General features: G+C 40.5%; 1 protein-coding gene across 14 annotated transcripts in view; it reads left to right on the plus strand.

Annotated features, from left to right (window-relative positions):
* gpat2 (glycerol-3-phosphate acyltransferase 2, mitochondrial) overlaps window positions 1–25324 on the plus strand; it is a 96807-nt gene extending 71483 nt beyond the window's left edge. For 13 of the 14 annotated variants that reach the window (XM_046387901.1, XM_046387898.1, XM_046387900.1 and 10 more), the window contains 17 exons: window positions 1629–1728; window positions 4267–4400; window positions 4688–4787; window positions 7195–7374; window positions 8912–9010; window positions 10631–10713; window positions 12775–12902; window positions 13051–13121; window positions 13382–13542; window positions 13700–13803; window positions 16451–16611; window positions 17223–17300; window positions 18543–18665; window positions 21756–21876; window positions 22257–22325; window positions 22709–22764; window positions 24768–25324. In XM_046387901.1, coding sequence (XP_046243857.1) covers window positions 1629–1728; window positions 4267–4400; window positions 4688–4787; window positions 7195–7374; window positions 8912–9010; window positions 10631–10713; window positions 12775–12902; window positions 13051–13121; window positions 13382–13542; window positions 13700–13803; window positions 16451–16611; window positions 17223–17300; window positions 18543–18665; window positions 21756–21876; window positions 22257–22325; window positions 22709–22764; window positions 24768–24887 — 1888 coding nt within the window. In that variant the 3' untranslated portion in view covers window positions 24888–25324. Of the gene's footprint in view, window positions 1–1628; window positions 1729–4266; window positions 4401–4687; window positions 4788–7194; window positions 7375–8911; window positions 9011–10630; window positions 10714–12774; window positions 12903–13050; window positions 13122–13381; window positions 13543–13699; window positions 13804–16450; window positions 16612–17222; window positions 17301–18542; window positions 18666–21755; window positions 21877–22256; window positions 22326–22708; window positions 22765–23825; window positions 24217–24767 lie in introns of those variants that run through there. The other variant, XM_046387899.1, reaches the window with a different exon arrangement.
* The last annotated feature ends 1346 nt before the right edge of the window (window positions 25325–26670 follow it).

Genomic DNA, 26670 nt, shown 5'->3' on the forward strand with positions numbered 1-26670 from the left:
TAATATCACTGCCCCGTCAGAAGGGAACAAGTAGATCTAAATTGTGCTTGTGTATTCCATTAAATTGATGAGTTGCTTAGATGTATTCTTATGGTGTGTAGGCTATCACTGTTTTGCCTTATTCTGTGTTGCAACATAGAGCTCCAGAAGCTGTCGCAGATATCCGCACACCGAGCTCGACAGGATCTCCTCTATGAATGAATGATGATTTCATTTTGCTCTACTCTGGAGCCAGTGAGGTGTGCAGCATAAGTTGCCATGGCGATGTACCATGATAAGAAGTGAACCACCTTCTTAGCCCTAAAGTTGCCTCAATAAGCACTGATCCTCCTTCTTAGTACAGGAGTGTAGGTTACATTGTTCTCTGTGTCTTTCTTCTCTGCTCTCCTTTTGCTATGAATGTATAAATAGTTACAAGTCTGTGTGGCTTTTTGGATGAGGACAGGGCTGAACTACAGACACACACACACACACACACACACACACACACACACACACACACACACACACACACACACACACACACACACACACACACACACACACACACACACACACACACACACACACACACAACAACAGAAAGGCAAATAGCAGACAGGATGAAGTGTGTGCTTTGGCTGCATTCACACTAAATCCAGCAGGGTTGTGCGAAGGTGTGGTTATGTTTACTTGTGCTTGAGAACACAACCGTCGTGACGCAGTTAGAAAATAGCATTTTATTTCTCACCTGGCTCACCTGCCTGCCCCTGCTCTCTGTCGATCGCTGAGCCTGGGAGGAGGAGCAAAATTTTAATGATGTGTTTATAAACAGCAACCAACAAATCCTGCATAGTATACCTTTAAAGAAACAAATGCACTTGAGGCTCAGAGCAACAAACACACAGCAGCAACAGATATTTCTGACAGTAACAAAACAATAGCCTTATCCACAAAGTACTGCTGATTTATCTTGAGTTTATGTGTTAGCAGTTTTCCTGATAGTCTGCTTTCATAAACCTACTACCTAGCTACCTACTTAGCTACCTGAAGGAGACAAACATGGAAATGGTTCATATACTCTGCTACTAGACATGTGGGATGTCAGTTTGCAGAGTGTGTTTATATGTAACTGCCTACTGCTGCGTGACAGTCCATCAGTTAGTCATCATGCTTTCCAAGATGACTGACAGTGGGCAGTACACACGACACACTTTGCTAAAAGATGCATGTTGTGTTTTAAATTGAAATTGGGTGTTATGACTGTCAGGTCTTAAGAGCCTGTTGCTGTAGACCAGACCATATTAGATTTCTGCATTTTGTGAAATGGAGTGGAAACTTATCACTTTTTTTCTTTTTATTTTAGTCTTAGGAATCTCTCAACAAAATTTGTCCTGTACTGTCCCTTTGTCCCCACTTTGTCTTACTCACATCTGTGTTTTTTACATGTTGCCACACTTAACTCTCTTCTCATTTTGCTCAGCTTTACTTTGTTGGCAGTTACTTCTTCTTAGCTTCAGCACTTTGTTTGTATTATTCCCCTGTATACATTGTGTATCCTCTCCTCCTCATCTACAGTCGTTAATTTTTTCTTTTTCTTTGTTCTTTCCTTCAATACATTTCTCCACCCACTATCCGTTCCTGACTAGGTTCGTGGGCTGGGTGATGCTGAAGATGTTTGCTTCCATGTTTGACAGCATTCAAGTTAACCTCAGCCATCTGCCAGCTTTGCACAGAGCCTCACAAGAGGTGCAAGCATCTGCAGCCACGCACACATACATATTCAAATGAATTGTCCTCACTTTCTTTGTTTGTAGGTGATTAGATGTACCCATAAATGGTGTCAACTTTTCCTGCAAAACGTAGAAAGTACATTTTGCGTTTGATCACAGACACTATGATGTTTGGTTCAACACATCCACACTGTGAAGCTAGGCTGCGCTCAGCCGATTAATGAGGTGGTAAACATCTGCATGGGTGCTTGTACACATCCCCTTCAAAACATTTCAAGGTTTAGAAAAATATAATAATATTTTTTCTGTATTTTTAGTAAAGTATAATTACTTTTGAAAGTCTGTAAAAAAAAAAAAATACCTAAAACTTTTGAGTTTCTCTTACTTGCCTTGTTATACTTAATTATTTTCAGTTTTTTTTTTACTGAAGACTACACAACTCTAATTACATGGTTGACTAAATAAATACAAGTAAATAAGTGTGAGTCAGGCTGCTGTTTTCAGAGGTTCAAGATGGGCATGAATGAATTCAGTGAACTATGTCTTCAGCTTAGATCTCGTTGAAATGCAGGCAATTACATAAATGAAGGCACAACCACCGGGAAATGATTCTAGTGATGGTTATGGTTTTCAGTGCTTATTCAGGATTTCCTACACCATGTGAATAGCCCCCTCCCCCCACCTTTATTTTTAATTTGTCCAAATACTCTTCTGTGCCTGTGGCTGGCCATAGCCGTAGTTTTTCATTTTCGGGTTGTTTGCCCATCCATTACATTCTTGTGTAGGTGATATCTCGTGCATCGAGTAAATGTCTTCAAATTTGGATCAAATGTCCACTTGGACTGAAAGATGAATCTGATTAGATTTTGGCAATCAAAAGCCAAAGTTCAAGGTCATATCCGTCTCATTCTCGTGAGGCTGATATCTCAGAAATCATGACATTTCATATTTGGCACAAACCTCCACTTCAAGAAAAGTCAATAATCAGACATTTAAAACTCTGTTCCTATGACCACCTTTAACAATTTTTTACAGGGTCATATGTTCCTTATGACTGTTCCAGTTGGATGGTCAAATGAAAAACGTGCCCCACATGAACAGGGGAGGCCTGAGGGATGCCTGAAGGGTCTTTCTTCAAATTTGGCACAAATGTCTAAGGATGGACTGATTAAATTTTGGTGGAGATCACTGCGATCTCAAATGTTACTATGACCTCAAAAAAAATCTTTTTAATGATAACTCAAGAATTCATGCACTCATTATGAAAAAAATTTCATATGACAGTGAATGAAGTGATGCATTTTAGCTTCATCGTGACAGCATAATGTTTTGCGAAAACACCAACTCAGAAACGAAAGAGGAGATTGTAACCGTATTTCACAGTCGATTGAATCCTAATCTAGCGCCAACCCTGAATCTGTGCTGATTGTAGATATGCGTAAAGCATCCTCCCTTTAGAGTTTGTAGCGTCTTTGCAGCAAAATCAATTTTTAAAGCTTTGTAGTCCACCACAGGCACATTGGTTTTAATGATGTTTAGCTTCAGGTGATTCTAGTTGCACTGTGTGATGAATAAATGTCGGTCACTGCATATGTGAATCTGGACAGACATATAAACTGCAAACAGTTGCGTGGAGGTATACAACCTAACATTTATTTCACACATAGATTAGTGTAACAAGGGACATGTTTCGTTGTCCAAATGCTGTGCTGCCTGTTTCATTTACTGTGTACTGATTGCAGATAAAATGACAGGTGAAAACAAATTCAGTTTAACTGACGTCATTGTAACTGATGACAGTGAGACTCTTTTGAGTCATTTTGCAATGAAGGTAAAGGATAATGAACAAAAATAAAGGAGGTAATAAGCATGTTTTCATCATGGCTTAAAGAGAACCCAGCAATTGTCTTGACTGCTTACGTTTTTTGTTATTGTGTATTTTATTGCAAACTTTATTACCTTTTGTACTGTAGAGACATCATAATATCCACAATTGTACAATCATGTTTTATCTCTCTTTGATTTTTTTTTTCTTCCCATTACAGACACGGGAATGAAGAGCTAGTGTTGCAAACTCAATTATACACTGAAGTCAAATGATTGCTTAAAAGATAAAGGGCCACATGCAGATAATACAGCATTTGTTCACCTTAAAAACAAAACAAAACACATTCATGCTACCACCCTTTGACAGTACACAGTCACTTAAAGATGCTCCACTCAGTCATTTAATCTCTGTCTGTATCTTTCTTAACTATTTGAGTTCAAAAATGATGAAATTATCAAATTTTGTCCAATTTTCTGTGTAAAAAAGTTTTGGTTTTTTTTTTGTATCTATGCTGTTGTTAAATTCTAAGTGTTTTTTCTCAGCATTCAACCTTGTTGATATTGTCTGAAACTTGTGGGGTTTGATTATAATATTCATTGAATATAAGGCCCCAAAACACTTTCCTAATTCATGCACCACCTCTGCACAGTCTAACATTGTTTTCCATAATGAATGACAATGTGAAGAATCTTGTTTGTCTAAAGCTGCTTCTGTTCTGTAACTCAGGGATCCCCGCTGCTTTACGTCTATGTGCGTCAGAGCCTTGTGGACTGCATTCTCATCCCCCTGGTTCTCTTCTGTTGCAACTTGAGGGTCCCATACACTGTTTGTCCTCTCCGGGCTAACAGCTACTCCCTAAGGTATAGTTATGCACACCCAAACTCGCATAGGAGCTCCAAGATAGCAAAATGGCAAGTATACAGTTTTACATTTGTAAATAGAACATGTAGGATCTGTCCCTGCAAATACTTCAGACACACTTTTTTGTGCCAGAAGTGAGATGCTGAGATTATCACTTCTATTCACAGTACTGTATTTAGACCAATCAGTTTAAGTTTAAGCACATTGCAAAGACGCTTCATCAGTCCAAGGTTCTTAAATTAAACTAGGTATGTCTGAGATACAGTATTCTCTATTTATCCTATAGAGCCATCTTGCAGAAAATTGGTGTGGTCCTCCTGCCACCTTTTGCACTGACAGAGCAGGATGCTGAGATGGACAGTCTGTACTCACCTGTCATGACCGCAGTAAGTCTAACATAAACAAACATTTCGATGTTTTGGGGTGAAGTTGAGGTTGGATGTAGTAATATTTGTCACAATTGTCTTTGCATGAGGTGTAAAACCAGAATTAAGTCAGTAATGAGCACCAAAAACATGGGTTTCCTCTTGTGGGCCCCGGACAATTAGACAATAAGTCGTCGTCATCATCATCATCAACACTAAGAGTCTATAGCCATACTAGCATCATTAGAGGCTGTACGTATACACGGCAGAACTATGAGCTAAATTCTAACTCTGTAATGCTAATATGTTCACACTGACGATAGTGAAATGCTGAGGTTTAGCAGGTATAATGTTGACCATGTTTACTGACCTCAGGATGACAGAAATGTCTTTATGGACGTTTGGTCATCTGACTAATTAAATTTATAACCTGATGGTGGTGCTAAAAGAAAAATCATGGCATTCAAACTTATTCCAGTTCACCTTGAGGGATGAATAAGTGTGTGTATCTTTTTTCATGGTGATTTACCAATAGTTGTTTCACACAAAACTGCAAATGTCAATCTCATAGTGGTTGACAAACTTCAGAAGATCACCATAGTCAGTACAATTGGATCCATCCATTGATGACTAGCTATAACAGATGTCATGACTATCCATCCAGTTATCAGCAGCTTGGGTAAAACTCTATTGTTAATTGAAGATGCACACGGAGAAGATACTAATTTATCCTATGGCCCATGGAGCTTGTGGTTAGTGATCCCCTTTTCTTCCTACTAATAACAACCCAAAAATGATCTTTTTCATTTCAGTTTGTCGTCAGTCAAAATGTACTTAAATGACATCTTAAGGCCCATTACTCTTATGTTTTTTGCAAAGTTCACCCTTGAGTCACAGGAGACTGTCACCAACTGTTTTAACGTATGCAAAAAAGTCCTTTCAACAGTCAAAAGCTAATCCAGGTCTCATGTACCCTTTTCACTGAGTCACTAACCATACAAACACCCTCTTTGTACGAACCACTCTAGCCTGACAATTGGAGCAGTTCCTCATCTTGAATTTCCCTCGGGATCAATAAAGTATCTGTCTATCTATCTATCTATCTATCTATCGTGCATGTGAAGCCAAAAGCAGTCAGTTTACAAGTAAATGAGAATGAAGCACTGGACTGCAAATTAGAAAACATATTGCTAATGCATTTTGCAAAAAAACAAAAAACAAAAACAAAAAACCTTCATAGACAGCAGCTAATTATATGAAATTGCAGGGTAAGCAAAAGATGCCTGTCCTTGATGTCCCATCCTTGTTCAGTTCGTACTCACTCATTCACATGCGCACACTCTTCGTTGCACTCCAGTGGAGGAGTATTATCAGAGTCAGCTCCTCAGTCAGAACACAACCTGTCTTTTCATTCTCTCCCTCATTCCCCTTCCTCATACCACTTTCTATTCATTCTCAAAATTACCAAGGGGTTTGAGTTTTGCTGCAAAGATTGCAGCTTTGGAGTTGACTGGAGTGACAAAGCAATGAGGAGAGGGCGGAGAAGCAAGAAGAATGGTGGTTAGTTTAATTTTGTGAGCTTGACAGGTCGGAGCAGGTTGTTGCTATCATAATTAAGGTAATTTTTTCAGGGGGTGGTTAATAAATGGCTTCCTCCATTTCATCCTCACTTGCATCTCTCATCTTTTAGTACCTTCTTTGTACTTGTTGCCTAATGCTATTGATGTGTTTTTGTTATCACTTATCAATATCTGTAGGTCATTAATAACTTCATGTCTTTGAATCCAGCAAGGGAGCTCTTCTGTGCTTGCCTGAAGATTTATTTCATTTTGAGGAGTTAGTAGCTTTATTAAGATCGATGATGTGCTTTACAGCTCAGTAAAACGTCTCAGCCTGCCATTAATGTACAAGACTACAGCCACAGTGCAACAGTGAGAAGTTGTGTGTTTTTTGTTTTTTCCCATTGACCATATATGTGAGTAAACATGTTGGCTGTGCGTGAAAAAGCTGGCTTGTTTATTGGTTGTATTTCAATGTTAATAGACCTTTATTGTTTATTGAGTGTAGGCCTGCTTAGCTGCTGTTCAATGGTGATTGAATTTTCCTTGTCTGTGAGGGGAAAACAGTACTTGAGGCAAGGGAAATGTCTCTGAATGTCATGAAGTGTCCCCCACAGTCCTTTTTTTATTTCTGCTTTTTATCCTGCCTGCTTCATGCATTTTGACTTCGCCTCCCTCTGCTGCCCTCTGTGTTTTTTGTATCCTGCCTTTTTCTATTCCCCCTGGGTCTGTTTTGCCATATTTCTTATGTGTATTTTAGAAATGCATGGCAAGAATTTTATGTTAATTGCTCCCCTGCTGCTAGGACTTTTCAGACCTTTGTCTCTGACACCTCTCTCTCTCTTTTCTCCTCTTTCCTCTTTCCTCAGCTGGTACGTGAGCTGCTACATGAGGGCCAGGCAATAAGTGTTGGTGTGTCAGCGAAGTCTGGTCAAGGTGGCCAGTGGCTGGCTCGCATCAGACAGCTCATCAAAGAGGGATCTGTCCCTGATGTCAGCCTGGTCCCTGTGGGCATCTCCTACGACTGTGTGCCCAAGACCAACATACAGGTGGATGCGTGTAAACATACACTTGCGAACACACACAAGCACCACTTAATAAGAGCCATCTATAATGTCCTCAGGAGCAAGTGACCAGTTTGGTTTAGAGCAGGTGTTTTCAAATTATGAAGTGTGCCTCCCCAGGGGGACGTGGAGGAAGAGGCAGAGCTGCTGTGTGAGCTGAAAGAAACAGGTGCATGTCAGTGTTCTTAAAACAAGGAAGTTAATTAATGTAGTTTGACTCTGTTATTTGACCCACTTATCAACACGTTCAGCAGTATGAGCTGCCTCAGAGGCCATGACACACAGGTCATGGAGGAAATTAACAAAGTTTAAAACCCTTAGCGCCTGAAAAATTATACACATCAGGGTCCTAACTCATTTCCATTGCTTATAACCATTGAAAGATATGCTCAGAAATCACATAAAAAAAGACAGTCCCCTTTACATCTAGAACTTAAAAATCATCACATGTTTGAGTTATTTTCAGTTTAAAGTTAAACCAGTGATAATGGTCTGTGCATCCCATGTATGAATGAATTTATACTTTCTGGTTTGAGATCCCCAAAAACATTATGGGAACTGTAGTGGAGCAGCCATGGCCTAGAGGTTGGAGAAGCAGCTTGTGACTGGATGGTCGCCGGTTTGATTCCCCCCGGACTGGCAGGAAAAAAATTTGGGTGTGGTGGTGTGATTAATCAGTGGTGTGATTAGCTGGATGATGTGCCCTTGAGCAAGGCACTTAACCCCCAATTTGCTCCCCAGGTGCCTGTCAACTCCTCCCCCTGCTTCTGTGTGTTTCACTGCATGCTGCATGTGTGTGTTCAATCAGTGATGGGTTATATGCAGAGAAAGAATTTCGGTGTATGTAAAAATATACTGATAAATAAAGTTTGAAGTTTAAGTTTGAAGTTTAAGTTTAGTTCCCAAACTTAGAGCATGGTTGTTCCCCAAATAGAAGTAAGAAAAAGACCCGTTATGAGAGTTACACATTCTGTTAATATTAACATGATTCACTTTGCACTGTCAGTATTTTTTATTTATTACTTTTGGGGGGGATCATTACAGACAATAATAACCAAATTGCCTGTAATGATCCAGAGCACAGCTCAGTCTTCTTTCACAGCTTTGCCCTATTAATTTCTTACTGGCCAGCACTGAGTGATTAGTTGAAGTTAGCATTTCATTTTTTTCAGAGCAACATTGATTGCTATTAATCTCCATTAGTCTTGCCCTCTGTTATTCGCTCTTTGAGACAATACAGGAGAGTGGGCGTTGCCTTCAGTTAATTGCCATAATAAGGTTCTTGCCTCATCATTTTGTGTTGTTCACACAGAGCACATGGAGTTCTGTACACACTGACGCACTACTAATACACGCACTCTCAGGCTGGCTATTCATCGTAGCGCTCACATAGATCCTGCTCATTAGTGGTTTGGTGCTGTAATGTCCATTCCAAAGGCAGGGCCTCATTATGGTCGTACAATCGCTAACTCACTGAATGTAACTCTCCTGTGTGTGTGTGTGTGTTATCTTATCATCACAGATTGGCCTGCCATCTGTGTTGCAGTGGCTGTGGTCTCTTCTCTGGAGGAGACCAGGAGGGAGCGTGAGGATCCACCTGGCTCAGCCTTTCTCTCTTAAGGTGCACAGCAGAAATTGCATATCATCAGCTACATGCTTATCATGCCTGTAACTATTTAAAATGAAGCTATGTTTAGATTGTCACTAGGATATAGTGTGGACTTAGTGTGGACATGAGTTGTGAGCAGTTCAGTCAGTACTTTTCCATCCTTGATTGTTTTGTTACAGCAGTTTCGTGTCTGCCTGTGGTGAGTTAAAAAGAAAAAAGCAACAAGACTGGAAAGGTAGCATGCGTCAAAATGTTTAATCTGTATATAGAGAGGAGGCAACACACAGAACCACACGGCAGTAAGCAGTTCAGAGGTGGGCCCTACTGACTGAAGAATTCATCCCATTTTATACTTTCTGATGTGTCTCTGGTTCTTTGTTTGGAGCTTCAAAAACATTCCTTCATAGGTTGATGGAAAACAGACAGGATGCAGTGCCCCAATTCAGGTTTTTATGACTAGGTGTTATCTCTTGTGATATGTAGATCTCTTCCTGCCCTCTGCTTTACCCAGGATCTTATTTATAACGGGGCTATAGCAGTCAGTTCACCAGGTCATTGGCTACAGACTAATTACATCAAGTATAAAGTATAACATTATCTCATTGTTACTGCAAAGCATACAAAATTTCCACCAAAGTTTCATTTCAATGAATAAGATAAATAAGGTGTTGTGTTTAAGTATGCAGTATTTCAGAAGGGAAATGCAAGAAAAGAGAAAAAACTAAAAGGTGCAACAACATATTTTTTTATTGTAGATTTCTTATTTTTCTTCTTTCCTTCTATTCTTTCTTGTCCCTTTAATTTTAATCTTGTGACTGACTCTTGTATGTTTGAAGTCCCCAGATTTGAAACCACTTGATTTACAGACAAGGTTGGAGAGGCCAAGAATAAGCTTTGTCATAATTTCACTGACCTTGGAAGTGGACCAACTTCATTAGTTTCAACAAATGTTTTTTGAAAACTGGACTCAGTACTGACTGGGACTGACAGATGGTGCAGGGTCAATGTTTGTCATTTGCTTTACGGCTGCATGTTAAGTTATATTTCCTGCCCTCAGCATTTACTGCCAGAATCTGACATTAATGAAGCGATATGTATTTAAGTGATCTGGCCTATTAACAAGAGGGAATGATGGTTTGCATTGTGACTCCAGGTTACTGAAGTTGTGTTGGGCCAACAGGATATACTGTCCATAAGTATGGCTGGTTTTGACAGTATTTGTTGTGAGCCAGAGTTGGCTTGAACAGAGCCAGTATTTGCTTCCAATTACAGAGCCCAGCTAGTCTGTCCAGGAACAGATTATATTTAAAAAAAAAACCACACACACACACACACACACACACACACACACGCAAACTACAGCCTCGAACACCTATGAAACAGTTTTAACGAAAGGTAGGATATGCTGCTTGACTGTTGCATCAGACTATGTTGGTTTTAACTACATAAGTGTAGCTGATAAACTGGAAACTGAATCGAGCAGGTAATCCAGTGATAGTAATAATAGAAGAATGGTGTGCGGCAGTAATAATTGGAATTTAAAAAATGAATGGAAATTTTGTCCAGATACTACTTTGCCGCTCTTTGATAGTTCATGCGTGGATCCATGTTTTTGTGTGTTTATATGTGTAGGAGATGTGTGAGTCAGGGAGGTGCAGAGTAGATGAATGGCTCCCTCTACAGGACCTGTTGCTGCCTGTTATCCTCAACAGCAGGTAATGAAACCACCTGTGTGCAGGAATGCTTCTTCTATGAACAAACTACAATGGTACTGGGATATGGATTGTGTTTTATCTAACATCTGTGAAATTGAAAAGTTACTTTCACTCAAACTTTGGAGATAATCTTTCCTCTAAACCTTGAATCTGGCACAGACGCGATGCCAGCTCTGATGAGAGTTTTCATCCTCTTAGACTCGGTCCAATTACCATCAACGTTATACAGTCTGCCAGTGAAAAAGATAACAGAAAGAAAATAACATCCTCACTCAATCTCTGCTTGACTTCTGACTAGCAAAGTGGCTTCCCTTCATATATTTAATTCTTCTGAAAGAGGGAGATGCAGGAATAAACAGCATGTGTGGAAGAGATGCGAAACGATAAACAGAAAAAGGTAGGGAGGGACAGTAAGATTGGATTGTTATCAGCGTGTTGTGCATGTTTACATCTTTATCGTGTTCTCATATTTAACGCTGCATCTCTGCCACGCTCCCTCATCCTGTCCACAACTGCTAGACTTTCAGCCTTTGAAGCTTTTTTCAGGCCCCTTGTATAAAAAAAATACAACAAATGTGAGCGTAGCCATCATGAAAATTTTTTAAAAAATGAAGAAGGTCCCCTATTTTTGCAGAGGTGTGCACACCACCAGCTGATTTATTCTTCTGTAAGATGAACAGTGTCACTGTGTGTAGGACTTTAGTATTAACAGAGCTAGATATGACACACTCTGTTACACTGCTGTTTATCTCTCTCACACACACATATGCAGATGCATAAATAACACACTTGTATTACTCCAGCATTAGACTCAGATAAGCAGCTCATAAAATGTATTTCACACACCTCAGTTTTTGAATGATATAGCTGCTGTTCTATATGCTTGTATCCACCTAAAGCGCCTCAATCTGCTGTTAAATGTGGTGCTAACTCAGCCACTGAACTCCCATAATGACCATTAAGTGTTTATTGGAAACGCAGATTTTCCTTGTTCTTAGCCAGAGAGATGTTGAAGTAAGAGTGAAAACTCCACTGAGTTTTGTTTATTAATTCTGAAATGAGAATTGAAAACTTTTGGGAAAAAATTGGTAACTCGGGGGAAAAAAATGCGTAATGGGGGATAAAGTTTATGGAATAAGGCTCAGAATTCAATTTTTCCGTACACATTAAAAATGAAAAAAAAGAAACAGCTGCTACGGTTCATAAATATGAATGCATCGTGTTGAGAAAGCAGGCAATATCAAGCAAATATACAGGTCTCCGTATCTGTCCACAACCACGAAGCTCTGCAGTCGTGAAGGCTTCCAGTATATTTGTCAACAAATATAATTTAAAATCACCCGCTTTTACCTGGAAAGCAGAATTTTTTTGTTTGACTCACTACATGAAAATCAGTAGTTGGGAAACAACACAAACTTCTGTTTTCAGGAAAGAATTAAATTGGAAACAGCTCTAATTGAAGAAAAACCCAGTTTTCACTTCATGATTTGATTTCAGAGCAATTTCAAAACCAAAATAAAAATCATACAGAAGTAATTTCTGTGAATCATAACTTGTGAGTCTCTAGAATTGTGTGTATGTGTGTGGTTTCTGTATCTACAGAGATGCAGCCCCTAGCCAATAACAGCACGGGTTTAGGATTCTATAAAAACACAACTAGCCTAAATTCACTGGCGGATATATTGCACTTCTACGGCTTTATCACAAGAAAAGCCACCTCAGTCTTCACCAGTTTCCCGGGTTTAGTGTGAAGCATAGGGGTTTGCATCAGTAGAATACAGATGTGATATGATATGAAAGTGAGTGAACAGTGAGGCTGATATTAATAAGATAAAATATTGCTGGATTACATGCATCCTGGATTACATAAACCCTCGTGCATGTGAGGGTGACATGAATCCAGAATTCATCACTAACAAATAAAGCTCGAGGAATATGACTTTTGTGAGTGTAAGTCAGTGGAGACAGCCGAAAATAATATATAAATAAGGTTTCAAAAAATTTTTTGTAAATTAACATCTGCTAACATCCGTCTTTCCTCATTTCACATTTCCTCTCGAGAGCTGACAGTGTTTTTGGGCAGAGGAGGATGTCGTGGCTCTTGCCTTCTCATTATACATCTGAACTCAAGGAGCCAATTCATCCAGAGAGAGACCTCAACGTCACCATCATCCTCCACCTCATCTTCTGTGGGTCCAGGATTATGTAGCCCTCCTGAATCATAAATCTTTCTCAGTGTTATGCAAATCGTTCCGCATTATCTCTGTACTCTGTGTGTGTGTGTGTGTGCGCATGTGCGTGCGTGCGTGCGTGCGTGTGTGTGTTCTCTATCTCTAGCTGCAACCTCCTGCATGGCTGTGATGTCCACCAGTCTGGTGTCCAGTCTTTTGCTGCACAGGCATCGGAAGGTAAGCGCACCAACCCCGTGTTTGTTTGTGTGCTGAGCAATTTTCCCTTTGGTGCCGTCACTGTTAAAGTCCGCCCCTGCCACCTCCAAGGATCCATCAAAACTCCAGGAGGCTCATAACCAGAATTGGTTTTCGTGCTTGTTTATTAGAGTGTGACAGTGATTGTCTGAGTCATACCCACCAGTCTAACTAATGTCACCAGATGGTTAAAGCTGACGTCTAGTTTTGGAACAAAACATCTCCAACGCTCTCCTCCACAGGGCGTGATTGCATCTGTCCTGTGTCGAGATGTGGCCTGGCTCACGGACGAAGTCTTGTTCAGAAAAAGAGATGTCGGTTTTGGAGGGAGTTTAGCCGAGGTTGTCCACTATTCCCTCTCTCTGCTCGCCCCTCATCTCATCATAGCTGCAGCGCCGTCAAGGTTAGTTTTCTGTCTGTCAAAAGAGAAACAAAGAACGCTGATAAGTTCTGAACAGCTATAATGTGTTGCTTATCAAAAATCCAATTTCCCTTTCAGTGAAACCCCTGTCTCAGTTCTTGCCCTTTTCTTGTTTTGGTCCATGTCTCTCTCCTTGTAGGAAAGACCCTTTCATTGTGCCTCGTCCCTCTCTTGATGCCACACTTCACCTCGCCCTCCAGGCCCAAATTGTCACACAAACCTTCATTTTGGAAGCTGTTGGTGGTGAGTGACGTTGCTTGCGTGTATTTTGTGTTGCCTCTTGCACTTTTAGCCTAAATATCATCTTGAGACCCTGTGTTCTACAGACACCTTATTTTTCGTGGGAGGCCCTGGCTGTGGCTCTGACTGTTGGCATGTCAGTATGAAGACTCAGTTTGAAACATGACATTTTTAAAGTTTAATACTTAATATTCTGAGTGTGTGAGTGCGAGCCTCGAGCTGTGTCAGGGTACTGTACGTGCGGCAGCAGATTTTTTTTTTCCACTCAATACAGAAAAGAGCAAGTGATGTGAGGACAGGTCATCGGTGGCAGTGCAGTTTCAGTCATTACTTCTGTCAGTTCTTGTTTGTTATTGTCTTCTGATTTTCAGTTTTGTCAGTGTGTGTAGAGATGATGAATCAACTGTTGCCCCTGTACCAGGTGAGTCATCCACAGAAGTTGGGCAACAGAATGATTTCTGGAGGACTCATATGTGCACCAAACCCAACCTTCTCCAGGTTACAGTCTGCTGTAACATCATCTTCAGTTAATTTAAAGCTTCTCCAAACTACTCCAACTGCAAAAGTCAAAATGCTCATACTCTTGGATGTTCATGTTCTAATCCGTGCTGCCAAGTGAGGTCTGATCGATTAACTCCGGCATTATAGATATTGAGGATTGTGTTTAAATTGCTGATTTTCCTCAGGTTGAACACCTGAGTCAGAAACATACAATTCTAACTGTGTTATACACCAAAAAAACAAACAGAGAAAGCTTGTTTCTCCTTCAACAACAGCAAAAATATCATACACTCCACTGTACTGTCTACAGTCGATTATAGAGATATCCTCTATGCTCAGACTCTTTGGCATCATTTAACACGGTGCTATTCGATTCAACAGCTAATTGCACTCACCACAGAGTGTTATGTGAAAAGGTGAGATGCTCATCACTGACAACCAGCATACTTGTGTTTTCATACACGAAGCCATACTTTGTAAGATGTCAAGACACATAACGGAGTGAACAAGCGTAACACCCAGTCACAGAATACAGTCGGTTGGCTTTAAAAGTTTTTCATACCAATACCTCAAGTTTGAGCTCTGGTACCGAGTGCAGTTGAATTCTGGAAAGAACTGCAAAACCAAATGAGGTTATAGACGCTCATCCCTCAGGGGGACTTTAAAGTTCTACAAACTGATATTTTAATAATATTTGTGTTTTATTTAGTCTGTGTATGTGAAGGGTTACTACTACATCTGATTGTTTATTAGGTACACCTGGCTGCTGTTGACTTGTGAATGGCATAATTCGGCATTTTAGCGTGTAGGATCTTAATAGCTACATGCAGTTAATGTTAAGTGACTTGTGGGAGGTGCCACAATATCAGATCTTTGTAGACTCCTGCAAACTGCAGTTTAAGCTTGGTTACTGTTTATCATTGTTTGATTTCGTAAGGATGGCTATGCAACAGTACACCTCTTCTCAGCAACCACCTTAAAAGACTTGGACACTGGCTTCTTCTACAATCATATGAAACACCAGCTCAGAATCCCTGGGAATTACGTCCATATTGGATTGCGCTGGTATTTTTCGGCTATAGGGTTGGCTACAGCATAATACATGTAATATATGGCAATAATCTCATGGCAGAAAGCCTAGATCCCAAATCCTCAGAAAGTCTCATCAGAGTAAAGCTGTTTGCTTGCTAGATTGTACTCAAATGTCTGTTGTTTGATGTCTGGATGTTATGATAACAGACTTGGGTGAAGTCATAGTTACTGTAGTGTCATTTTAGCAGTGGTGATGGGGATAAAAAAATAATGTGGTGTTGTGAAGTACAGGAAGCTACTGGGCCTGCATGATTCATTATTCCTGCAGACTTGTTTTGGTCCTGTAGAAGTGAAGCTGGTGGGCTGTGTGCTGCTGAAAGCCTCTGTGTAGGACATTATTACATGGCCTCCAACCTCAAGTGGTAAAAATAAGTTAAATCAGCTTATTTGGTGGTTTGTCATGAGGTCCGCAGGTGGTCTTGTCTGCGGACCTCATGACAAACCCTAATGTAAGACCACTTAAACTCAGATCTCCATCAGCCTCCATATTGTTTTCAGTTTTTGTCTCCTAGGTTTGATTTTGTGACTGAATCGATTCAGTTCAACTTTGTTACTGTACTGATACTCAGGTATACAGCACAACATAAAGCCTACACTGGTCTATGTGTCAGCATATAACATATGATATATATACAGTAAGGTAACATAACAGTATACAGCATAACATATCACATTATTACATGTTTTAGTATAGTCAGTATAATAATGAGTAATGAGTAGATTTTTAAGGCGACTGTGTTTAGAGATCAATCCGGATGTCAAGACTTTCCCACCAGTGTATGAAGGCAGGATAACAGGGATAAAAAGTACAAATAAAGCGATAACACTTGTGTAAATGGTGGAAATCCTACATCCTTCTTATCAGCAAAATCTCATCAACTGATGAATCAGGACTGTGTCCAGCGTCCAACATATTTCAGCCAAATGGTAACATTCTGACACATTTTGCCAACCTGCTTACCAAACCTGCTTACTCTTCTCATTGCGTGTACTGTATGTGCACAAAGAGCTGGAGCGAATGACTAAACATTTGACATGTCTGTGTTTTTGTTCTTAGCGTGCGCGGTGTCGGCCATGCTGTGTGAGGTGGCTGGCAGCTGCGACATGGACGGGGAGGAGGTGAAAGGTGACGTGGAGTTTGATGTGGTGCTCTGCCAGTCCGAGCTGACGGAGAGAGCACTGCAGCTCTACCATCTCCTGCCTCCAGGCTTCGTGCCAGTGAGTCTGAATTCATATCACACACACACACGCAACCCGGCGTGTCCCATTCAGAGGATGTTTAATGGGGCTGAACAGCCATTCATCCTGCTCTGCTGCCTCTATCTCTGGCAGAGAGAGGTTTCAAATTGTGTGTGTGTGTGTGTGTGTGTGTGTACTGTGCATCTGTGTGTGATTGTGTTGCTGTGTACGTACATGCTCCATCAGACTGACTTTAAGGGCTCAGAATCTGAACCACAAATGCTATTCTTTTCTCTGTTTGCCCACCCTTTCATTTTCAGCAGCTGCTCTTTCTTGTTCCCTCTGCTTGCAGCTAAGTTTCTCACCTCATTCCTCACTGAAAAATATCGCTCCTGCTCTCACCCCTCTGCCGGCCATCTTTCATTCTGTCCTCTGATCTCTGAAACATCTCTGCTACACACCTTATGCTCTCTGTCAGCTGTCTGCTTAGATATGTGATGAGCTGAAGCTGTTTGTGCATCTAACCTTGCTTCACCAGTCAGCTAACCGTTTGTGTGTGTGTCTCTCTCTCTCTCTCTCTCTCTCTCTCTCTCTCTCTCTCTCTCTCTCTCTCTTTCTTTATCTTTCTTTATCTCTCTTTCTCTTTGCAGCCCTGTCAGTCATCCCAGAGTTTCGCTCTGGATTCAGTTGACAGTCTGGTCCGCTGTGGCATCCTGATTATGGAAGAAGTAAGATAAATTTCACAGTATTTTCTCTACAACGCTACATAATTTAATGCCGCACTGTTTTGAAAAATATACTGCCTGAAGTTTATTTAATTATTCAGAAATCTAAAGGATATGCTTGAAACCTTCAACTCTTCTTACAGTACCTTTTTATTTGTTTGAATTTAGTTTTATTATTTCTCATATGGATTTCCATTCTTTATTCACTGTAGAATTTTTTTTGCACTGAATAATTTATTGTTTATTTTAAAAAGAGTGAAAATCACATTTTCCCAGAACTCAGGATGTTCAAAAATTTGTTCTTTCCAGCCAGCAGTCTAAATTCTAATATAACAAGGTATAAAACAGGAAGAACAAGATAGTTCTGACAATTTGAAAGGCATGAAAAGGTTAATGTTTAGCATTTTTCTGTAATGAATGACTTAAATGATTATTGTGAAATGGGTCACTTGCTGTGATGAACCAACAAAAACTTGTCACCTGCTCAGCTGTACAGAGCTTCATGGTGAGTTTCAGCCCATTGCTTAGCTAGCCAGCTCACACCTTTGCTGTTTCGGTTTCACTCTTGAATCTCTTCATAGTTTCAGCAGGCAGCTGTTTTCATGAAAAACCTGTAAAAAGTCACTGTTCTATACCTGTTCAGCACCAAACAGTAAATAGGCACAGTTAGCATTTAGCTCTTGTACACAGTCGAGCATTTAGCAACTGAAGAGTCTGGGCGTCTGATATTTCCCTCAAGAGTCAAACAAAGCAAAACTACAAGAGTGAATATTGGAAACACAATTTGAAATGAATGATAAAGCTACCCTGTAACTGCTGGATGTGTCAATAAGCAATTGTTTGCTGATTTAAGAGGTTAGGTTGTGTTCACAACTTGTTTACACCTTATTAACCCCGTAACAGAATAACAGAACCAAAATAAGACGAACAGACTGTCAATCAATAAAACACAACACAACCATAAACCCTCAGTAATAGAACCTCAGTGAAAACAATCGCATGCAGGCAGATAATAATGAAGAACAATGATCTTGAAGCAGACAGGCAATAAGCATTTTCTTTTCTCCCTATTGGAATTTGCTGTTTACAGTCTATTGTGTAAAATTAGGTGACTTGATCTTTCATTTTGCAGTGAAGCTCACACATTAAAGATGTAATATGTGCACATATCATGCAGATATGGTTTTACCAGACAGAGTTATAGTGTGCTTTGCTGCTGTCTGTTCTACCCTCCATCCTGTGAAGGTTACCAATGACGTTCCCATCTGTGATTTCTGGAAGAAGGAGGGGGTTCTGAGCTGGACCACCTCTGATGACCCTTATCACAGCGACTCAGACTGTGAAGAGCGGGATCTGCGTTCCTACAAGGTACAGAAGAGCACTGCTGGGCCCTTCTGGCTTCAGCACACACCTTAGAGAAGCACCAAAGGTTATGTGAAGGGGAAAATGTTCAATACTGCCACAGCCTACAAAAGCTGGCACCCGAGGTGACTGCCTACAGGGCATTTACAAAAATACCACATACACTACATGATAAAAAACTTTGAAAGAATCACATCTCCATTACAGAAGCACCGACACGTTGGAGTCAGCTGCATGTGTCAGCTTTAAAAGAATCCTCACTGTCATGACTGTTTTATGTGTTTTTTTCAAAGCAGCACAGGGGAGCTAACCAACATCCAAAGGCTCAAAGTGCAAGTGCATGACTTTTAGATGACCTCAAGAGTCATGACAGTACATATGAAACTTCAGGCAATGTTCATATTAGCAAAAAAAAAAAAACAGCATGATAAAAATCATAATGAATACCCATCATCCCAAAACCATATGCTTTGCAAATGGAAACATGTAATTGAACTTCAGTGGACTGTAGGACAGGCACACGTTCACATTTAGTTCCATTTGAACTGAAACAGTTCTGGATGTGGTTGTCAGGTCAGAGATGTGGACTCAGGCTTATTGTACTGACGTTTTGGTGTTCGTATGAACATAATAGGCTTTTTTTGTTGCTTGTCAGTGAATACTGGTGTGTCCTGCTCTTTTCAGTTGAATGTTTCCTGACCTTGAAGGTTAAATTACTGCATCATCATTACTACACTATACTACATCATTAAGCATTTTTGGAAGATTGGAATATTCATTATGTGGACTACCTTTGTGTTGTTTTTTTTCTTTCTCTTTTGTATGCTACTTTTGTCCTTTAGTCTTACCCAGCTGGAGTTGAATGTTATCTGTTTACTTGACACCCTGTTTGTATCAGAAAATTCAAGAAATACTATAACTAACTACAGTTACGTATCCAGGATACATCCAAATGTGATCTCATGCCTACCTGAGCCGCAAGCAGATGGACTTACTGATGCAGTGGAGGCACTGCCTCCTCCACACTGGTATAAAGTCCTCATTGTTCTCCACTGAGGAAGAGCCTCAACAACACAGCTTTACTCTTTTCAGTTCCCATCTTTTCACTTTCCCCAGCCAGTGCTCTCACTCTTGTTCTCCTGACACCCTTGCTCTGCTGCCCTCGGTTCGGCTGCCATCCAAGGACAGCACATGCCTCCATCCTCCGTAACAAACAACGGACACCATTCCCTCACCTCCTCCTCCTCCTCCACCTCTACTATCCGTGAGCCTGGCTGAATTCACTTCAGGTGGTCTCACAAAGCAGGCTGGCGCTACTACAATAATAACTTTAGAGATTCGTGCCCAAACAAGTTTTTCGGAACTCTGCTTTTCCAAAGATACTCACGTTTTTGGATTTTGTGTTTGTGTATATCAGAATATTTATAATATTAATAAACTCAGTTTAACAAGATAATAACAGGAGTCCTTGAGCTAATGGATTTACAGGTACTGAAATATGACCTGCAGCTTAAAAATGCATTTAACTTTTGTTTTTGACCAAGATACTGAGGAGGACAATTAAAAGTTATCTTTTTATTTCTATTGGACAGATTATGTTATGATGTTTCTTAATTACGTCAGACATTTTTGTGACATTTGCCATCTTACTTCACAAATTCATCTGTCTGATGAGCTGGTATTGGCCGACAGTGTTTCTCTTTACTTACTACCGTATTCTTTGGAACCGTTGTGTGCATTTTTTTAAATCTACCTAATCATAGCTGAATATAGCTTACGAAAACCAGAATCCTGCTGCAGCCAGTGAGGCTGTACTCGTATGAGCATCCATCCCTTGAGAGACGTAACATTTCATTTAATGGTTTTGTAATGACAGAGGAATACGAGACCAGCTGCACTCTACAATAACACCAATATATTCGGATATTACATGATTATTATGGCCCTGTACACACTGTTCAGCTAGTGCTTTAATGGACACTCAGTTTTATGACCTCCTTAATTTACCAGATGTAACCATTTACTGAGTCTTAATGGTTAATGTATGAATATAATAAAAGGATTTTTATGGAAGAATTGTTCAGTATATGGTCACACAGTTTGGGGAAAGAATTTTCTTGTTTCACAATGACGTTGCCCCCCCGTGCAGAAAGCCATGTCCGTTAAATGAAGTGACTCTCTGACTGGCCTGCACAGAGCCCTGACCTCAACCTCATCCAGTCCTTCTGGGATGAATTTGAACCCTGAATCTGAGTTTACCCAACATCTGTCCCTGACCTCACTAACGCTGTTGTGCCTAAATCCCAGAGTAAGTCCCTGCAGCCAAGTTCCAAAATTGTCCAGTCAGGTGGAGGCTGTTCTTGCAGCAGATTGATGTCCACTGTTTTAGAAAGAGATGTTTAACAATCACGTATGGGGTCCACATACTTTTGGCCACATGGTGAACAGGGATTTCAGGACTCGCCTGTAGGACAACTTTGTGATGAGGACTCGTTCAAGGTTCAGTTTAATCATCCATAAACTCTGTGAATTGCAGAGCTCACATCTCAATTAACTCAATTAACCTCCTGAATTAAGTCTTTAATTTGAAACAACATAAAACTACATTCAAGTTTGTTTAAAGTGACATTAAGGTCCTCCTTACACATCTCTGGTTGTACTCTTATATCCCCTGTGGGATAAAGAAGAATAAAAGGATTGGTTTTTATTTTGTGTTATGTGTTTCACTTACTCTTTCTACAGCATGTCTTCACATGACGGAGCCCCCTGTGAGCACTGCACACCCTGCTTCAGTGATGACTCATACTTTGACAGTATATTGTGTATCTTATAGTGTATCTTAATGTTTTACCGCATGTAACCAAATGCCAAATCTACTTTTCCAGCACTGGGAGCTGAACCAGAGACACCGACATGAAAGTACGCTGCTCTAGCAAGTGTTACCTTCATAGTATTGTGCTTCTTTTTCCTGCAGCAGTATTACTTTCTTGGGCTGACAGACCGGCTGCCAGTGACTTCTCTCTATCTGCTCGTTGTAGCAGAAAAATGCTCTTTCATTCCTGCTCCGTTTCTGACCTCTTCTGCCTACTTCTCCAGATAAGCCAGCCACGTCAGTGTCCGGAGATGCTCTTCTTCCTCTGCAGTATGCTGGCTGGTCATCTGAGGGCACTGTGCTGGACCACCACCGGACTGGAACTGCTGCACACACCTCTGCCGGGTATGTGTACCGCATGTTAAGCTTGCTTGTAAATGATTAACCTTCTAAACACTAACATTGATTTATACTTCAAACAATTATTGTAAATAAATGATCTTAAGAAAGCATTGCATGTATTCTTAAAAACAAAAAACCAGAGGAGTTCACACATTTATGCCACATTAAATCAAAATGAATGCTGATGGTATTTTTCAACTCTCTGATATTTATGCTTCACCCTAAGCCATACGCAGTGGCCTGCAGAACCACAAGCCCACCGGTCATAAATACACAGTGTGATGGCGTGTCACTGATCCATGAAACCTCCTGAGCAGACTGTCCGCACTTTGCTTTGTGTGGAATAATTGGCTCCATTTTCTTTCTGGTCTTTCCTGCTGCAGAAGCAGAGTTTGTGGCTCAGATACACTCCCATCTGTGTGACACAGCAAATACGAAGAAGCAGCACTACGGTGAGCTCAACCTGACATCCCCTCCTAAAACACACACACACATCTACGCTCACAGAGATCTTTTATTTCTTTGAGTCATAACTTCAAAAGCTCGTCACCTTACCTTTTCCCACTGATTCAGCCTGAGTTGTAACAAGTCAGCAGAAAGCAGAGAAGCAGCACAGAGGAGCTCCCCTACTCTCATCACATTCGCTTTTCTTCTTAAAAAAAACATATAAAACAGTCACCACTACCCAAATGACAACCCTGGTTATTACTCAGTATAAAATTTCCATCGCTCCCACAGGTAATGGCTTTGTTCTGTTATCTCGACCTGGTTTTTCTATATTGTATATCTGTCTGTCCTTTTGATTCGTGTGTGCCTTTTGTGCCATCTCTCATAGAGAGCTGCTCAGAGGAGGCTGCACACACTGCAGTTAGAACACTAATAGACCTGGGGGTGAGTGACAGCCTTTGTGTGTGTGTGTGTGTGTGTGTGTGTGTGTTTTTCTAAATCTGTCTGTCTGCAGAGAATTAAAGCTCAACTCAGTGCTCAAAGTTTAGACACCATCCAATTCCCAAAAAGTTCAGGTTTAATATTAATACTTTCCCATGTGAGCCTGAATCCGCTCTAATTATTGGTCAGTTGCTGGCAGCGCTTTCCAACAATATTCTTGGACCTTGAGCTTTCAGGTGAACAGGAATTCAACCTGATTTTGATGCAACAAGAGAGTAACTTGATTCAGACACGTGTCAGCCATAACTAATCATGTTTGAGGCAGAAACGTCGGCCTAGAAAGAGCGTTCAGTGGGCCAAGGACACGAGCGATTCAGAATTCCATATTAGAAAGGCTTCGTACAGACAACGCTTTGTCTTTTCTTAACCATGCTGAACAGACTTACATTCAACATTTTGGTGTTTAAAATGCGAACTGCTTGTGTCCTTTTGTCCTCTTGTCCATATCCACTTAACATTTTGCACCATTTTGTTTCAGACTGTGCTGAACGTTGTTTGGTTTTTAAATGAAATATGCTTTTAGTACAGATTCACTTGCTGTGCAGGATCACAGAGGAATAAAACATGGCTGAGATTAGTGGTGTACATTCGTGTGCAACTTAGAAGCGGCTTGTGACCGGAGGGTTGCTGGTTTTGAACCGGAACGGGACTGAATAATCAACACGACAGAATATTTATGTAGGACTATAGGTTCTAGTTATTTTACTTGTGATTTTTCACATAAAGTAAACTATCAGCTTGTAAAATAAGCTTTGTTGTCGTGGATTAAACTGTCCAGCAGATGTGAGAGATATAACACACGCCTTGAGCTTTTTCATGTGCCTTTATCATTTAACTCTCGCTAAGAAAACAAACAGCCGTGTTTTCCAAATACTAAACTATTCTTTCAGTACTTTTTGCTGGTAATACTTCAGTGCTAAAGGTTTGTAAGGTGTTTTTGGCGATTCCACATTGACATGTTTTCCTTGCTTCCTGTGGGTTGTGGGGTGACCTGATAAGAGCAGAAGATTAAACAGAAAGTTTGATGAAGCCAGATAAAGACTTAATGTTGACTGTGATGGATCATCAAGCGGCAGCAACTTTCAAGTTGTTGTTCATACAGTGAGAGAGAGCGAAGGCAGCGAACGGCTTGTCTTGCAGATGGGAACATGAGCATCTATTATTTCCATCTGGACTGACTGCAAACAATAGGGAGGAATAATATAAAGAAGAAGGGCAACCTGGATGATAGGCGCCAACTTAAAATCTGAGAAGAAGAAGAAGAAGAAGAGCAACACAGCAGCTCACTCATAACTCTGCTGCAGTCTTTTTGATCTATAAGTATATAAATCAAATTCCCTGCTCGAGCAATTTAGCACTCAGCCTTTCAACTCAATAAAGAAGACAGTGTCTGCACCCATCAGTCTCTCTATCAGTCTGTGAGCTGGGAATCGTTGCCTTTTTAAAAATAGAGCATCATTGACCTATATATGTGCAAAGATCTCATGAGGCAATTATTAACTTTCTTATCAAGGTTATCAGTCAGAAATGGTTGTTATCGTGCTTGCCCTTAGCATTTGACAGCCAATTCTACTTCCAGATGTCAAGACGGCATGATTTTTAAGATCTACAGGTCAAATCAAAGGGGAAACGTGCTTCCAGTGTTTATGAAACTGTAAAACCAAAGAAAAGATGGCACCGTCTGAAGTTCGGCTCTCTCATTTCACCTCATTGTTTCAGACCTCGCTTAGTGAATAAGGTGGTTCAGTGTTATCAACGTCTTTGGCTTAGTTTTTCTTTTCTGAAGTCTTTCTTGCTTGAAAGGTCTTGTCGTCATCTCTTCCGTTCTGTTCTTTTATGTGATTTTGTGCAAAGGTAAGAAAAGCTCACTGCTCACAACGTTCAGATCAGAGTTAATGAATAAAAAGCGTTGTGTCCTGACAGTGCTGTGTTCATGTTCACTTCAGGTCCTTTTGGAGGAGCGTCAGGAAGGAGGAGGTGTTTTCCTGGGCGTCAGTCCTTTGTTCCAGTTGTCAGAAAACAGGCACAAACTGCACAGCTTCATCTCACAGTACCTCTACAATTAATGTGTTTAACTGAGCAGCACGACGCTCGGCCTCGACTCGGCTTTGTTTTGTTGCAGAGTCTGACCTCATCCTCTGTTGGTGTCAAAGAAGCTTGTGTTAAGTGTTAAAAAAAAAACAAGGCATGCTGAGCCGGGACGCTCGTGCCTTTAGGTTAATTGCATTTTGATTTTTCAGTGATGAGACATTGATTTTAAGTTTATCTTTAGTGATAGCATTAGCATAAAGCCACAGGAGACGAGGATTATGAAGTCCCTGTAATCAGCTGTGAGGACTCGGCTCAGTGCAGCTTGTGTTCAGACCATATTTGTGTTGTACTGCAGGCCGCAGAAGTTTTTCTTTGTGAAGATTCGGTTGTTCTTTTTTTCCCCGCAAGTTGTTCTGTTAAAGCAGTATATTAAACCAATATTCTACTGGCAATAAACAAATTAGCTTATTTAATCATTAACTCTGTTGAATACACTAAATCCTTGCACTCAGGCAGAAACGGTTCAGTCATACCTGATGTTCACTGTCTTCTAAGCAGCTCATCGCACTAACTTGCTCTGCTCCTGAATGTCGATCTTTATGTGACTCTGAGCTCAGCAGAGTTTGTGTTGCACACACACCTTTTGACATTGAGAGGCAGACAAAACAATGCCTGAAGGGGACATAGAGGAATTATTATTTTGAAGTTTAGAGTCAAGACTCAGTGTGGCTGTGTTCTTCCACCCCCTAAAACTCGAAAAAACTTCTCACCGACCATGAAACTCTACTGCCACCCATAACCATAAGCCCAGTTGTGTTCGATTCAGTCTCTTTGAGATATCTGTGACCTGGATAAACGAGAATATCCACAGACTCTACTGCCACCCAGTGTTGAGTGTGGTATTACAGCGTCAGTACTTTTCACACATGATACTAAACTAATACTAATACTAAACAAGACTCGAATAGAAAGGACACAACAAACACAAAATGCAGTTTAATTGTTAAAAATGCTTGATTTTCAGTGTGTTGTGCGATGTGCATTGCACAAGAGGAACAATGGCACTGCTGATGGTTTTAACAAAAACATGAAACAGCTACTACAAGTACACAATATACTATAAAGATGTGTCTGTATTTTATGGTACTTGGACGCTGATTAAGATCACACCTCGCTAGAAGTAAAGCAGTCCGACACACCAAATTGTCCTTCATGAAGGTCATAATGTTCACTTTTTGTTGCCACTCTTAGACAGTTGTGTGTTGTTGTGAAGGATGTAGGTTGTGGTGCTATTGAACTGAGTTTCCCTTATGTTGTCCACCATGTTTATATCAATGGGACTGAATATTAGCACCACCACTCAGTACAACCTAAGACCACAGCACCACAAGCTAAGTTCTCTAAAGCGAACATACAGTTGAACCGTTAGCTTGCTGGAATCTGTTTTAGTTTATCTGTAATTTGCCAGGAAACATCTTGGATTGGAAGAGATTTTTTTCCCTAATTCAGTAATGCCTTTGATTATAACTGGCTTGAGTCCCTGTGTAAATCTTTGGGGCAGCTGGAGTAAAGATTGTAGAGCTGGTGGTTTGATCGATTGAAGTGTCTTTGAGCAAGTCAGTCAACCTAAAATTACTCCCCATGTGCAGTCAGAGTTGAGGGAAAAAAGTTGAGTTGAGAGGGAAAAACACAAGTTGCTTTGGAAAAAGTAATCTGCCAAATGAATGAATATAGAGTCTAATATGTTCACACGTTATTAAGTGACCTGGTAGTTAAACATTATTTCTTGTCACCTCATCACACTGCAAAATAAATGGT

The sequence above is a fragment of the Scatophagus argus genome, chromosome 4, assembly GCF_020382885.2.
Source record: "Scatophagus argus isolate fScaArg1 chromosome 4, fScaArg1.pri, whole genome shotgun sequence".
In the NCBI taxonomy this organism is placed as follows: domain Eukaryota; kingdom Metazoa; phylum Chordata; class Actinopteri; family Scatophagidae; genus Scatophagus; species Scatophagus argus.